The sequence below is a fragment of the Gossypium hirsutum genome, chromosome A13 (genome assembly GCF_007990345.1).
Source record: "Gossypium hirsutum isolate 1008001.06 chromosome A13, Gossypium_hirsutum_v2.1, whole genome shotgun sequence".
Lineage (NCBI taxonomy): Eukaryota > Viridiplantae > Streptophyta > Magnoliopsida > Malvales > Malvaceae > Gossypium > Gossypium hirsutum.
This window is the reverse complement of record NC_053436.1, coordinates 111,293,789-111,306,640: the sequence shown is the minus strand read 5'-3', so window position 1 is coordinate 111,306,640 and position 12,852 is coordinate 111,293,789. Positions and strand designations below refer to the sequence as shown.

Sequence of the window (12,852 nt, the reverse complement as noted above, 5' to 3'; positions counted from 1 at the left end):
TTTTCCACAAGTTTCCTACAGGGGAAGAAACAGAGGCTGTTCCCACTTGCGCAGGTTCAAGGCGGCGCCCATCTCTATAACAAATAATCATCGCCTGTTTCGCTATGTTTTCTTTGTTCATATTTCCGACTAATTAACCCCAAACTCATCCATTTTTTGATTTTTTTCCAATTTGGTCCTCTTCTTTCAATTCTATGTGCAAAACCAAAAAGGCAACCGACGCGTCGGAACCTCGACCTGTTTTGTCCAGATCTCAACGAACTCGCCCAAGTCACTCCCCTGGAGCTCAGTCAAGTAGCCTGAGTCATTCCGCGATTCCTTCCTCTTCTAATCCCGCCAGCGACTTTTACACTTCCTCTTCATTGTATAACAAAGCGACGTCATCTGGGGCCGGAACATCAATTTCAAGCCGTACTTCACTTTCAAGCCTCCGTGAATCCCTCCCTGAAAACCCTCACATCTATCACATAAGTGAAATCAGAGCTGCCACTAACAATTTCCTAGCCAAACGGTACTCTTCCTCCTCTTCCACTGCCACCGCCGCTTGTTGGCGTTGCAACCTCCGCGGCCGTGACACCGTTGTTTTCCAGCGCAAGTTCCGCCACAAAATTCAAACGTCTCAGCTAAAAGAACGATTATCCGTCATTTGTAGAAGCCATCACATGAGCATAATTAAACTCCTTGGTGCTTCCGTTGTTGTTCCAATAGGGTCGGAAACGTGTAAATTATTGTACTAAAAAATCACACAAAGTTCAATTCCCAGGGAAGAGAGGTGGATCACATGGATCTCTTAAATACCAAGTCTTTCCTTAGTCAGAATATCCCTTCTATAGTAATTTAATAGCACAATTAAATACTACTATTATACCCTCAAATATTGAAAGAAAAATAGGACAAGAAAGAACACAAGAGTTTTAACGAGGTTCGGTAAATTATACCTACGTCCTCGGGCACTAACACCAGATGATAACTTTACTATCTTCAAAATATTACAAACAAATAGAATTCCTTGAGAATTCTCAAATGGGAGAAGAGAGAAAACTAAGAGAGAAAGATTGGTTGGGATAGTGTAAATGAGAAATGGTTAGGCCTATTTATAGTTGAGGTTCAGGGACTAACTTGCAAATGGCCTAAAAAATTAGGGACCAAAATTGTAATTATCCCATTCAACTTTAAACAACTTGCCTACCATTTTTTTCTTTCGGTGCCACTTGCACCTCCCATTTTTTTGACTTTTCAACACCCCTTTTAATTTGTCTTTTCAACAATCTCCACCTTGAAGATTTGATTAGGATAATCACATCTTCACATACTTCTTTCAACTCCCCAAATTCGATAAAGCTATCTTTTGTAGTGCCTCCAAATGCGCTCTCGAGCGCCATACACCTAAAGGTGCTCAAATTCTCAGGATGTTAATCAAGTTCAAACAATGATTAAACTTGATTGTTGTTACCACCTTGGTCATCATATCTGCGGGATTATCTGCTGTCGGAATCTTCTGAAGTAGAATTTTTCCTTTTTCAAAGACTTCCCGCACAAAGTGATATCTTACGTCGATATGCTTGGTTCTTGAATGATAGACTTGATTTTTCGCTAAATGAATAGCGCTCTGACTGTCACAATATAAACTTATGTGACTTTGAACAACTCCTAAGTCTTTCAACAATCCATTAAGCCAAATAGCCTCCTTAACAGCTTCTGTAACTGCCATATATTCTGCCTCTGTAGTAGACACAGCTACTGTAGACTGTAAGGTAGACTTCCAACTCACTGGGGCTTTCGCAAGAGTAAACAGATACCCCGTAGTTGAACGACGTTTATCTAAATCACCAGCAAAGTCGGAATCAACATATCCAACTACAAACTGACCAAGTGCTTCATCCTGTTCAAAAATTAAACCAACATCTACGGTTTTTCGAAGATACCGTAGAATCTATTTCACAGCTTGCCAATGTCCTTTTCCAGGATCATGCATATACCTGCTCACAACTCTAACAGCTTGTGAAATGTCAGGCCTCGTACACACCATCGCATACATCAAACTCCCAACTGCATTAGCATATGAGACTTTTTCCATATATTTTTTTTCTTCTTCAGTTTTCGGAGATAATTGAGCATTAAGTTTCAAATGAGAAGCAAGTGGGGTACTTACATGTTTTGTGTTTTCATTTACACCAAAACATTGTAATACCTTTTTCAGATATTGCTTCTGATTCAAACAAAGCTTGCCTCTCTGTCTATCTCTACTTATCTCCATGCCGAGAATCTTCTTGGCCTCACCTAGATCTTTCATCTCGAACTCTTGATTCAATTGAGCCTTCAGCTTATCTATCTCTTTTTGGCTCTCCGAAGTGATTAACATATCATCAACATACAAGAGTAGATAAATGAAAGATCCGTCATGCAGCTTCTGCAAATACACACAATTGTCATATTTGCTTCTTGTGTACTTCTGCCTTCTCATAAAGCTATCAAATCGCTTGTACCACTGCCTCGGGGATTGCTTCAATCCATATAGCGATTTGTTCAGCTTACAAACCCAATTTCTACCACCAGCATCTGTGTATCCTTCGGGCTGGGTCATATAGATCTCCTCTTCTAACTCACCATGCAAGAAAGCCGTCTTAACATCAAGTTGAGCTAGCTCCAAATTCAACTGTGCTACCAAGGCCAACAAAATTCTAATGGAGGAATGCTTCACAACAGGGGAAAATACATCATTGTAGTCAATTCCCTCCTTCTGAGCGTAGCCTTTAGCTACCAATTTTGCCTTGTAGCGAATATCCTTCTTGCTAGGAGATCCATCTTTCTTTGCGAATACCCACTTGCATCCGATTTCCCTTTTACCTTTCGGTAATTACGCCAACTCCCAAGTATTGTTCTTCCGGAGAGACTGCATTTCTTCATCCATGGCGCTTTTCCATTTATCACTTTCTAAGCTTTTCATTGCTTCTTGATAAGTGATAGGAATATCATCAACAACGGGAAGGGCGTAGGCCACCATATCAGTAAATCGAGCAGGTTTACGAATTTCTCTCCGTGGCCTTGCAACTGCAACTGGTTCTGGTGTACTTAGTGGTTCTTGGGTTAGAACCTCTTCAACCTCTAATTCCTCCATTGTAGCTGGAGAATTAGACTTATTAACTGGGCAAATCCCATCTGCTCAAACTCCACCTGTTTTGGAGTACACTCCACCTGCTGTGGAGTATTGCTCGTCTGAATATCTTTATCTGCTACCTTTTTCAATGTGGCAGATTCATCAAAGGTAACATCTCTGCTACAGATCATTTTCTTTGTGCTTAAGCACCAAAGAGGAAATCCCTTCACTCCAGAAGTGATTCACATAAAGAGAGCTTTCTTTGCCCTCGGATCTAACTTTGACTCCTTCACATGGTAATATGCAGTGGATCCAAACACATGTAAGGAATCATAATCTGTAGCCGGTTTTCCAGACCATACCTCCATAGGAGTTTTTCTTTCTAATGCAGATGATGGCAAACGATTAACAAGATGGCCAGCGTATGTTACAGCCTCAGCCCAAAATTGCTTGCCCAACCCAGCATTGGACAACATACATCGAACTTTCTCCAGCAATGTTCGATTCATACGCTCTGCCAATCCATTCTGCTGTGGTGTATCCCTAACTGTGAAGTGTCGAACAATACCATACTCTTGGCACACATCGAAGAACGGATCACTTTTATATTCCCCTCCATTGTCTGTCCTAAGCCACTTGATTTTCTTGCCAGTCTGGTTTTCGATCATAGTTTTCCATTTAAGAAAAACTCTAAGCACTTCATCCTTAGTTCTCATGCTATACACCCAAACTCTTCTGGAAAAGTCATCAACAAAAGTAACAAAGTAGTGTTTTCCTCCCAATAAAGGTGTCTTGGAAGGCCCCCACACATCTGAGTGAACATATTCCAAAATACCTTTTGTATTATGGATAGCAGTACCGAATTTCACTCTCTTTTGCTTTCCCAGAACACAATGCTCGCAAAATTTTAATTTGTAAGCCTTTGCACCTTTCAACAATCCTTGCTTTGCCAGAATTTGCAAGGATTTTTCGCTGGCATGTCCCAACTTCATATGCCACAACTGCATTGAGTCCAATTCTTTGTTACCGGAAGCTGTAGCGACTGCTCCAATAACTGTACTACCTTGGTAGTAATACAAGTTATTTTTCCTGATGCCCTTCAATATCACAAGTGCGCCAGATGTCACTTTCAAAATCCCATCTCTCATAGTAACAACTGAACCATTGGATTCCAAGGCTCCCAATGAGATGAGATTTTTCTTCAAACTGGGCACGTATCGAACATCAGTCAGAACTCTGGTTGATCCATCTTGATTCTTTAATTGGATTGAACCTATCCCAACAGTTTTACAGGCATTGTCATTTCCCATATAAACAACTCCTCCATTTAGTTCTACTAAATCAGAGAACCACTCCCGGTTAGGGGACATATGATAGGTACAACCCGAATCCAATATCCACTCATCTGAATGGAACGACGATGATGATGCAACCAGTGATAGTTCAGAGTCACTAGTATCATGCTTAGTAACACAAGCATCTACATCAGCTTTTCCCTTATTCTTCAGCTTTGGACAATTTTTCTTCCAGTGGCCTTTCTCATGACAAAAAGCACATTCATCTTTCCCGAGTCTGGACTTTGACTTTGATCTCCCCTTTTGAGTTTTCTTCCGAGTGTATGAACGACCTCGGACTACTAAAGCTTCTGTATCTCTGATTGACTGTTTGTCCTTCTTTCTCTGTTCATAACTGTATAAGGCCGCACAGACTTCGCTCAGAGATATATCACTCCTGCCATGAAGTAGAGTAGTTTCTAGGAACTCAAACTCCTCAGGAAGTGACCCCAACAGCATCAAAGCCAAATCTTCATCTTTGAATGTCTCATCCATATTCAGCAAATTAGTGACTAACTGATTAAATTTGGTGATGTGATCATTCATTGTGGTACTTGGGACGTATATGAAGCGAAACAGTCTTTTCTTCAAGTGGAGCTTATTTTGACTGTTTTTCTTCAAAAAATTTCTTCAAGTGCCACCTACAACTTATTTGCAGAAGTCTCCTTTGAAAAAGCATACCTCTGCTCTCGAGAAAGGCATGATCGAATTGTGCCACATGCCAACCGATTGATCGCCTTCCAATCTTTCTCCTGTACATCATCTGGTTTCTCTTCATCAATGGCAATGTCTAGACCCTGCTGAAAAAGGGCATCTAGAACCTCACTTTGCCACATACCAAAATGGCCCGTGCCATCAAAGATCTCCACGGCCAATCTTGCATTTGCAATTGTCGGTCTTGTCCACATGGACGATGTTGAAACTCCTACACCGACCGTTTTCTCCATAATCTTTCAATATACCTAAGGAAATCTTTTCTGATGTGGAAGATCAGTTTAAACTGCAACCACAGAGCATACTACGATTAACCTTCGGCTCTTGATACCACTTGTTGTTCCAATAGGGTCGGAAGCGTGTAAATTATTGTACTAAAAAATCACACAAAGTTCAATTCCCAGGGAAGAGAGGTGGATCACATGGATCTCTTAAATACCAAGTCTTTCCTTAGTCAGAATATCCCTTCTATAGTAATTTAATAGCACAATTAAATACTACTATTATACCCTCAAATATTGAAAGAAAAATAGGACAAGAAAGAACACAAGAGTTTTAACGAGGTTCGGTAAATTATACCTACGTCCTCGGGCACTAACACCAGATGATAACTTTACTATCTTCAAAATATTACAAACAAATAAAATTCCTTGAGAATTCTCAAATGGGAGAAGAGAGAAAACTAAGAGAGAAAGATTGGTTGGGATAGTGTAAATGAGAAATGGTTAGGCCTATTTATAGTTGAGGTTCAGGGACTAACTTGCAAATGGTCTAAAAAATTAGGGACCAAAATTGCAATTATCCCATTCAACTTTAAACACTTGCCTACCATTTTTTTTTCTTTCGGTGCCACTTGCACCTCTCATTTTTTTGACTTTTCAACACCCCTTTTAATTTGTCTTTTCAACATCCGTTTCCGGAGATCATATTTACCTTGTTTATGAGTTCGTCGAAGGATCGAATCTTGTTGATTGTTTGAGAAACCCTAGAAATCCAAGCTTTACTGTTCTTTCGAATTGGATGTCAAGAATGCAGATTGCTACTGATCTCGCTCACGGCATTGATTATGTTCATAACAAAACCGGATTGAATCTCAGTATCGTTCATAATCACATTAAAAGCAGCAGCATTATCGTTACGGAGCCCTCTTTCAATGCAAAGATTTGCCATTTTGGAACCGCACAGCTTTGGGCGAAACGGAAGAGGAAGTAGCGGTGGAAACTGATAGCTTGAAACGCGAAACGGAGATCGAAGAAATAACGGAAGAAGCTAAAGCCACGAGTTTAAGGAAATTGAAGAGATCTGATAGCGGAGATAGACAATTCGAAGGCGTAAGAGGTTACATGTCACCGGAGTTCAGATCTAGCGGCGTCGCGACGCAGAAATCCGATGTCTTCTCCTTCGGAGTGGTGATTTTGGAGCTGTTTTCAGGTGAGGAGGCGTTAAAATACCGGTTCGATAAAAAGACAGGTAATTTCGTACGAACGTCTTTGATGGATACTGCGGAGGCAGCGACGGCGGAGGGAAGTGATGGGCTGAGGAGGTGGATTGATGGACGGTTGAACGATTCATTTCCGGTCGACGTGGCGCAGAAGTTGATACGTCTAGCGTTGGATTGCGTACACGTGGATCCAGATAAACGGCCAGATATGGGACGCGTGGCAGGGAAAATTTCGAAACTTTTCTTGGAATCTAAAAAGTGGTCGGATAATGTAAATATTCCGACAGGCATTTCTGTCTCATTGGCGCCCAGATGAGATGAGCTGGGAAAATGGCGGCTTTATTAGTTTAACTTTAATTTGTATTTCTTTGTTGATTTTGACACAAGTGCAAAATTACCAATTTTTTAAGTATTTTTTTTCTGTATTCAACAACAACAACAAAAATGTCTTAACATAATTACCGTAATTTTTTGTGATTAATTTATTGGTAATACATAATTTCAGTTAAGTTTTTAAATTTTTAATGGATTGCCTTTAATTTATACATTTGTGATTTTCATGAATTTTTTTTATTAAGGGTTAGATTATATTTTGTTTTCTTTTACTCAAAAAATGACAAATTAATTTATGTACATTAGATCAAAGAATGAGCCGATCTTTTCTATTAAAATTTTCATTCATTTCTACTGTTAAAAATTAGCGTAGCGAACGGAATAACCAAATAATTACACGTGATTTACTAAAGTATAAAGGCCAATTTTTAATAGTATAAACATATTTTTTAACAGAATGATCAGTTTGCTCTTTGATCAAATATATAGGGATTAATTTACTAATTTTTTGAGTAAATAACATAAAATACAATCTAACTCGTAATACAAAGAATTTCATGATACTTTTACTGTAATTTTTTTTCTCAATATCAAAAATAAAAAAATGAAAGCATTCAATTTTTTTTTATGAATTAGTTTATAAGATCAATAATTTATTTTATAAATATTAAGATATTCATATATTTATGTTACATTTCGGCATATGCTGCCTGTTGTAGACTTGTCGTAGCTATTGAAATAGTCTCGTGCATTACGTGTGAAATGCGGGCTTCAATAATTTTGTAGGGGAATCAAATTATGATTTCCTTTATTATCAAATAGTTTATTTGAGGTTTATTATTATTATTATTATTTAATTCTTATTCAAATTAATTATTACTATACGTTAAATATAAAAAATCAATTTCAAGATTTTCAATATTTTTTAAATATTTAAATATATTAAAAGATCTTTTATATATAATCAAAATTATAAGTATTTTTTAATTAATGATTTAAATATCTTAAACTGTATCCATTATCCAAATAAATAATACATATTCTAATAAAATTAAATATCATTAATAATTTAAGGATTATTTTATAATTTTTTATAATTAAATAACTTAAAAAAATTTTACTAATAATTAAGCCACTACTATTCTATATTACCCAAAATAATAACAAAGGAATTGTAGGAGTTAAGAATTAATCAAAAGGGAGACTTAAAAAGGTTTGGCTATTTCAAAGTCTAAAGACTTTACACACGTGGGGGTGGGGGGGGGGGCGGGTTTCGTTTAATATCTTAAATTGCAAGATAAAGGGAAAGAAAAAGAAGCAGAGACCAAAAAGCTATGGTTACCATAACAATGGCGTCAACAACAAGCTTAAATTTTCTCAGATAAATAATCTCATATTTTCTTTCATGCCAAACAAACGAAAAGAAAATTTGTTTACATAGCTAGCAGATATTGGAATTCAAAGTCATATGGTATTTTCTCAACACTAATGGGTGATGATGTTTTGCCAGCATTATGGTTCCTATAACAATCCACCATTGATTTCCTTAACGAACCAGAAGTGGGTAATTGTTGGCAAACCCATTGAACCAATGAGTTCATATCCACAGCAAAATCAAACATGTTGTTCAGCAGCAGTTCTGGGAATGCAATCTTTTTTGTATTGCTCACCATTATTGATGCTTGCAAGTACTCTTGTTTTGATTTCTCTAACTCAGTTGAAACTCCATCACCGGTGTATATTCTCACCTGAAAAAAAAAAGGGTAACTTATTGATTTATTTTGGCTAAATCCTCGAATTCGGGCCTAACTGTTTAGGGGTTGCTTATTGAAGGACTAAATCTTTTAAAATGATCATATAAAAGCTTAACATTACAAAAGTATTCAAATAAAAGCCATACCTTTCAAAATAGTTAAATAAGAGTCAAAATTTTTCTAAAGTATTACTCAAATAAGGGTCTCTTAAATGTTGACTTTCTTTAATTTTCAACCATCATCTGATTTAATTATTATGTTGTTTTGTTCTTAACACATCAATATTAACCTAATTTTTTATTACAAATTAGATTAAAGTGCGTGAAAAGCCCTTAATTGAGATTTTTTGTAAAAATTATGCCCTTATATGATCTTTATATACAAGCAACTCTTAAAAGATTGAGTCCTAATACGAGGATTTAGTAATTTATTTTCATAGTTTGTTCAAGGTTATTGGTAGATTTTTGCCATGGAACTTACTGCTGGTGAAGATCGAGTTCCGCAACATAGAGCGAACGTGACGTTTCGGTCGGTTAATTCAAGTCCGTAAAGCTTCCGAATGGTGGCTTCTCCGTCGTCTTCTTTGTCACTACCCTTTGGATATGATCTTGTTTTAGGATATAGCCAAAAACCAGAACATACATATGTATAGGGACAGTACTAAAAAAGTTTACCTCTTGTATCTTTGAACCTGTTGATTGTTTCCTCAAAATGTGATGTTCCATTGCTTGAGCACTTATTTTGTTGCCTCCGACATCGAGAGTTGCCTGAAATTCGATAAGATATTATTACTTAACCGATGTGGGATAACACTACTTTTAACATGCACCCCAGGAAACTAAATTGGAAGATGTACCTTGTTCATCATAGCCAAAAGATCTTCAGAAGTATCAGGTAGACCATATTGGAGATATCCCTATAATAACGAAATGATCATTTAGGCACACATAATGCAATCACCTCTCTCAAAATGACAAAAACAAAGCTAAAAGTAACATGGAGACTTCTGTACTAAGAGTCAAATTGTAATTGAACCATTTTATTAACAAAAAAAGGAACAAATTAATTCCTCCTATATATTAGATCAAAGAAAAAACGAATCATTCTATTATAAAATTCATTCATTTCTATTGTTAAAAACTAGTACCTATATGTCAGCATACTTCATTAGTCATGCCAGTTTATAATAGTAGATGGATGAAATTTTTAACAGAAAGGACTAGTTTGCTCTTTGATCTAACGTACATGAACTAATTTGTCCATTTTTTAAGTAAAGGGGGTAAAATACAATCTAACTCTTAGTCACAAAGGTCTTTATGATACTTTTACTGATAAATAAAAGGAAGCTTCATTTCCATACTATACATGCATAATACAGGCATTGTACATGTTGATCCAAAATGCTAATTTCTGCTGGTAAGTTAATGCCCTTAAATCCACTTTCTGGAGATTGCTCATCAAGACCCTGGAGATGGAAAAACAATATCAGAATTTATGTAAACGAAAACACACATTCAAACACTCAGACTTGAGTCCAAGTAATATTACCTTAGCTTTTTAAGTAAAGGAATAGAACTTGAACTCGAAATGCATTTCGGGTCCATAGAGCTTGATGTGAATATGGCAAGGTTCTTATAAGGACCAATGTCCCTTGGAATAGACCCTTCCATATTGAAAATACCATAAGGATCTTGTTGCCTTAATTTCTTTTGTGGATTTGATTTGGGATTCAAGGTATTTTCTACCCTAAAGCTTCTTGAGCTTAATGGAGTGTTCATAGACCTAGTAACATTGGTTGACTTCTCTAGCTCCATTGCTCTTGATGTTCTAAGTAACCTCACAAAAATGAAGTGCAAACATTTCATGATGTTCTCTGATAACTTGTTGGGATGCCAATTATGGCTATTCTTTTCTACAATCAGTTTGCTAGATGGTGATTTAGGTGGTAGGTCCAAGTTGGCCTCTACAATACTTTCCCTTGTCTGAAAAAAGAACAAAAAAGGTTAATTGCATAAGGTATCTTCAAATAATGGCTTAATTCTAAATTGGTCCCTTAACTTTTGAACGTTATGATTATATCTCTAAACTATCGATGTTATACCAATTAGATCCTTCCACTATTGAAACCGTTAATTTAACCATTAAATGACACGAAAAATCTTATGTGACATAATTTAAAATGAAAATTTTAAAGAAAAATAAGATGTTTCCATGTAGCTTTTAAAATTAAAAGCTAAAAATAAATTAAAACCAAAACGAAAGAGAGAAAGAACTATAGTTTAGGTAAAAGTTTCGAAAATCAAGATTTTTACAACATTCGTTTTTACAATATTCATTCTCTTTATTTTTTTCATTTTAAATTATGTCACTTAATATCTAACGTCTTACTTACGATTTTAGTAATAGAAAGACTTTATTGATATAACATCGATAGCTTGAGAATCAATTTAAAATGAAAATCATAATTTGAATATGTTTGGTGCAGCTAACTCAAACAAAAAAGGATTCATTATTATATACAAAACTCCATTACAACACCTTCGTATGTAAGAAGCCTTACCTTGAAGTAACCAATTTTCTTCGGGATCTTCTCTTGGAATAGTGCTCCTGAATTCCCCATTGTCTCATTTAGGCTCATGAAGTCAGTAAGAGTATAATCACCTTTAATAGCTTTGCTGATGAAATGCAAAGCCTTGGTCTCAAAAACTATATTTTCTTGTTGATCTTGCATTATGGGATTCTTTTGTTTTGATGGTGTCTTTTCCTTTGTGATGATGACTTCATGTTCTTGGTTTAGACCATGTTTAAGTTGGCTTATTTGGGTTTCTAAATGAGCTATCTCACTTTCTACCATAGCCAGCTCTGTTAATAGCTCCTTCATCTACAATATTCAAACAATATGGATATATAACACAAGTGCATGGTTAGTCACTGTTATTTTTTGTCCATAACACGTTGAATATGTATCGTTTACGAGTATGCTTGATCTTTAAACCGTGAATAAATTAAAAAAAATAAAGAATCCGAATAATGTGACAAGGAATTTAGGGTAGAAACCCAATCTCTTCTAGTGATCCTAAGAAATTCTACTATGCTAATATCCTGCTTCCATATATATATATATGCATATGCTTGTATGTATGCATGTATAGAGAATAAAATGAGAGAGAAAAGGCTTACTTTGGGAGGGAGGAAATCCGGGATAGAGATAGAAGAGCCATCCTCTTGAAGCTGAAATTGTGTAAGAATCTCATGCATTTTTTCTTCTTGATTTAGCATATTTTGAAGCATGGAAACCTATATAATAATGAATTCAAAAAAAATAACATATAATCATCTTTAAACCCATAGATAAAAACTTCAAAACGTAATTGAAAAAAATCATTTCTATTATGAATCATATTACAATTTGTTTTCTATTAAAAAAAGATAAATTAATCCTTCTACGTAATATCAAAAGGTAAATCGGTCCTTATGTTAAAAATTCTATTCATTTTTACTGTTAAAACCGATCCCTTTACATCAGCATGAGGTACACGTGGCACATCACATGTAACTATCCAATTATTTCATCAGCTACGTCAATTTTTTAACAGAAAAAGAACCAATTTACTTTTTGATAAAGACTAATTTACTAATTTTTTAAATAAAAAAAAGCAAAATACAACCTAAATCCTAATACAAACAACTCCTTAATACAATTACCGATAAAATATCATGTTACTTCTAACATCAATGGTTAAAAAACATATACACATCTTCATTCTTACAAATGCACGGTACTCGTGATAAAAGGATACCTCTTTTTCAAGTGCCTCTCTCTTTTGCAATCCACTAAGCTTCTTCTTCCTCTAGAGTTTACAATAATAATAAAAAATGACATATAAAAAAAAAACCATAGCCAAAAACCAGAAGGCACTATAAACATTATATGGTTTTTCAGAACTTACAATCTCCAATGACAAAGCAGCTTGGCTGTCCATGAACTTGAAACCCACCCCACCATCAAATGCCATGGTTGAAACATCTAAAAAAAAAAAGGAGACCCCCAAAGCTTAAAACTAAAGGAAGAGTGTTGAGGTTGTTGGGTTCTTTTGTTGTTGCTGTATATATTTGAGAAAATATTAATATGAAGAATTGAAGATGGTGAGGAGCTTTCAATGGGTGAAGGTTGGTTTA

At 35.8% G+C, this 12,852-nt stretch overlaps 1 protein-coding gene and 1 pseudogene across 5 annotated transcripts; one reads left to right on the top strand and one right to left on the bottom strand.

The window, feature by feature from the left end:
- LOC107952928 (lysM domain receptor-like kinase 3) lies at positions 1-7,053 on the top strand (annotated as a pseudogene).
- Positions 7,054-8,241: 1,188 nt separating this feature from the next.
- On the bottom strand, positions 8,242-12,852 carry LOC107929697 (uncharacterized). 5 transcript variants are annotated; one of them, XM_016861233.2, is made up of 10 exons: positions 12,624-12,846; positions 12,474-12,524; positions 11,854-11,970; positions 11,234-11,554; positions 10,222-10,655; positions 10,039-10,138; positions 9,530-9,589; positions 9,348-9,440; positions 9,154-9,267; positions 8,242-8,667 (listed from the first exon to the last, which is right to left on the bottom strand). In XM_016861233.2, the coding sequence occupies exons 1-10, from the start codon at positions 12,687-12,689 to the stop codon at positions 8,353-8,355; spliced, it is 1,671 nt and encodes a 556-aa protein (XP_016716722.1). In that variant the 5' UTR covers positions 12,690-12,846; the 3' UTR covers positions 8,242-8,352. The 5 variants fall into 5 exon arrangements, 4 of the variants coding, with proteins under 4 accessions (XP_016716722.1, XP_016716882.1, XP_016716957.1 ...); XR_001692914.2 differs by having other exon boundaries at positions 8,622-8,667; positions 9,154-9,262; positions 12,624-12,852; XM_016861393.2 differs by lacking the exon at positions 10,222-10,655 and having other exon boundaries at positions 10,034-10,138; positions 12,624-12,852.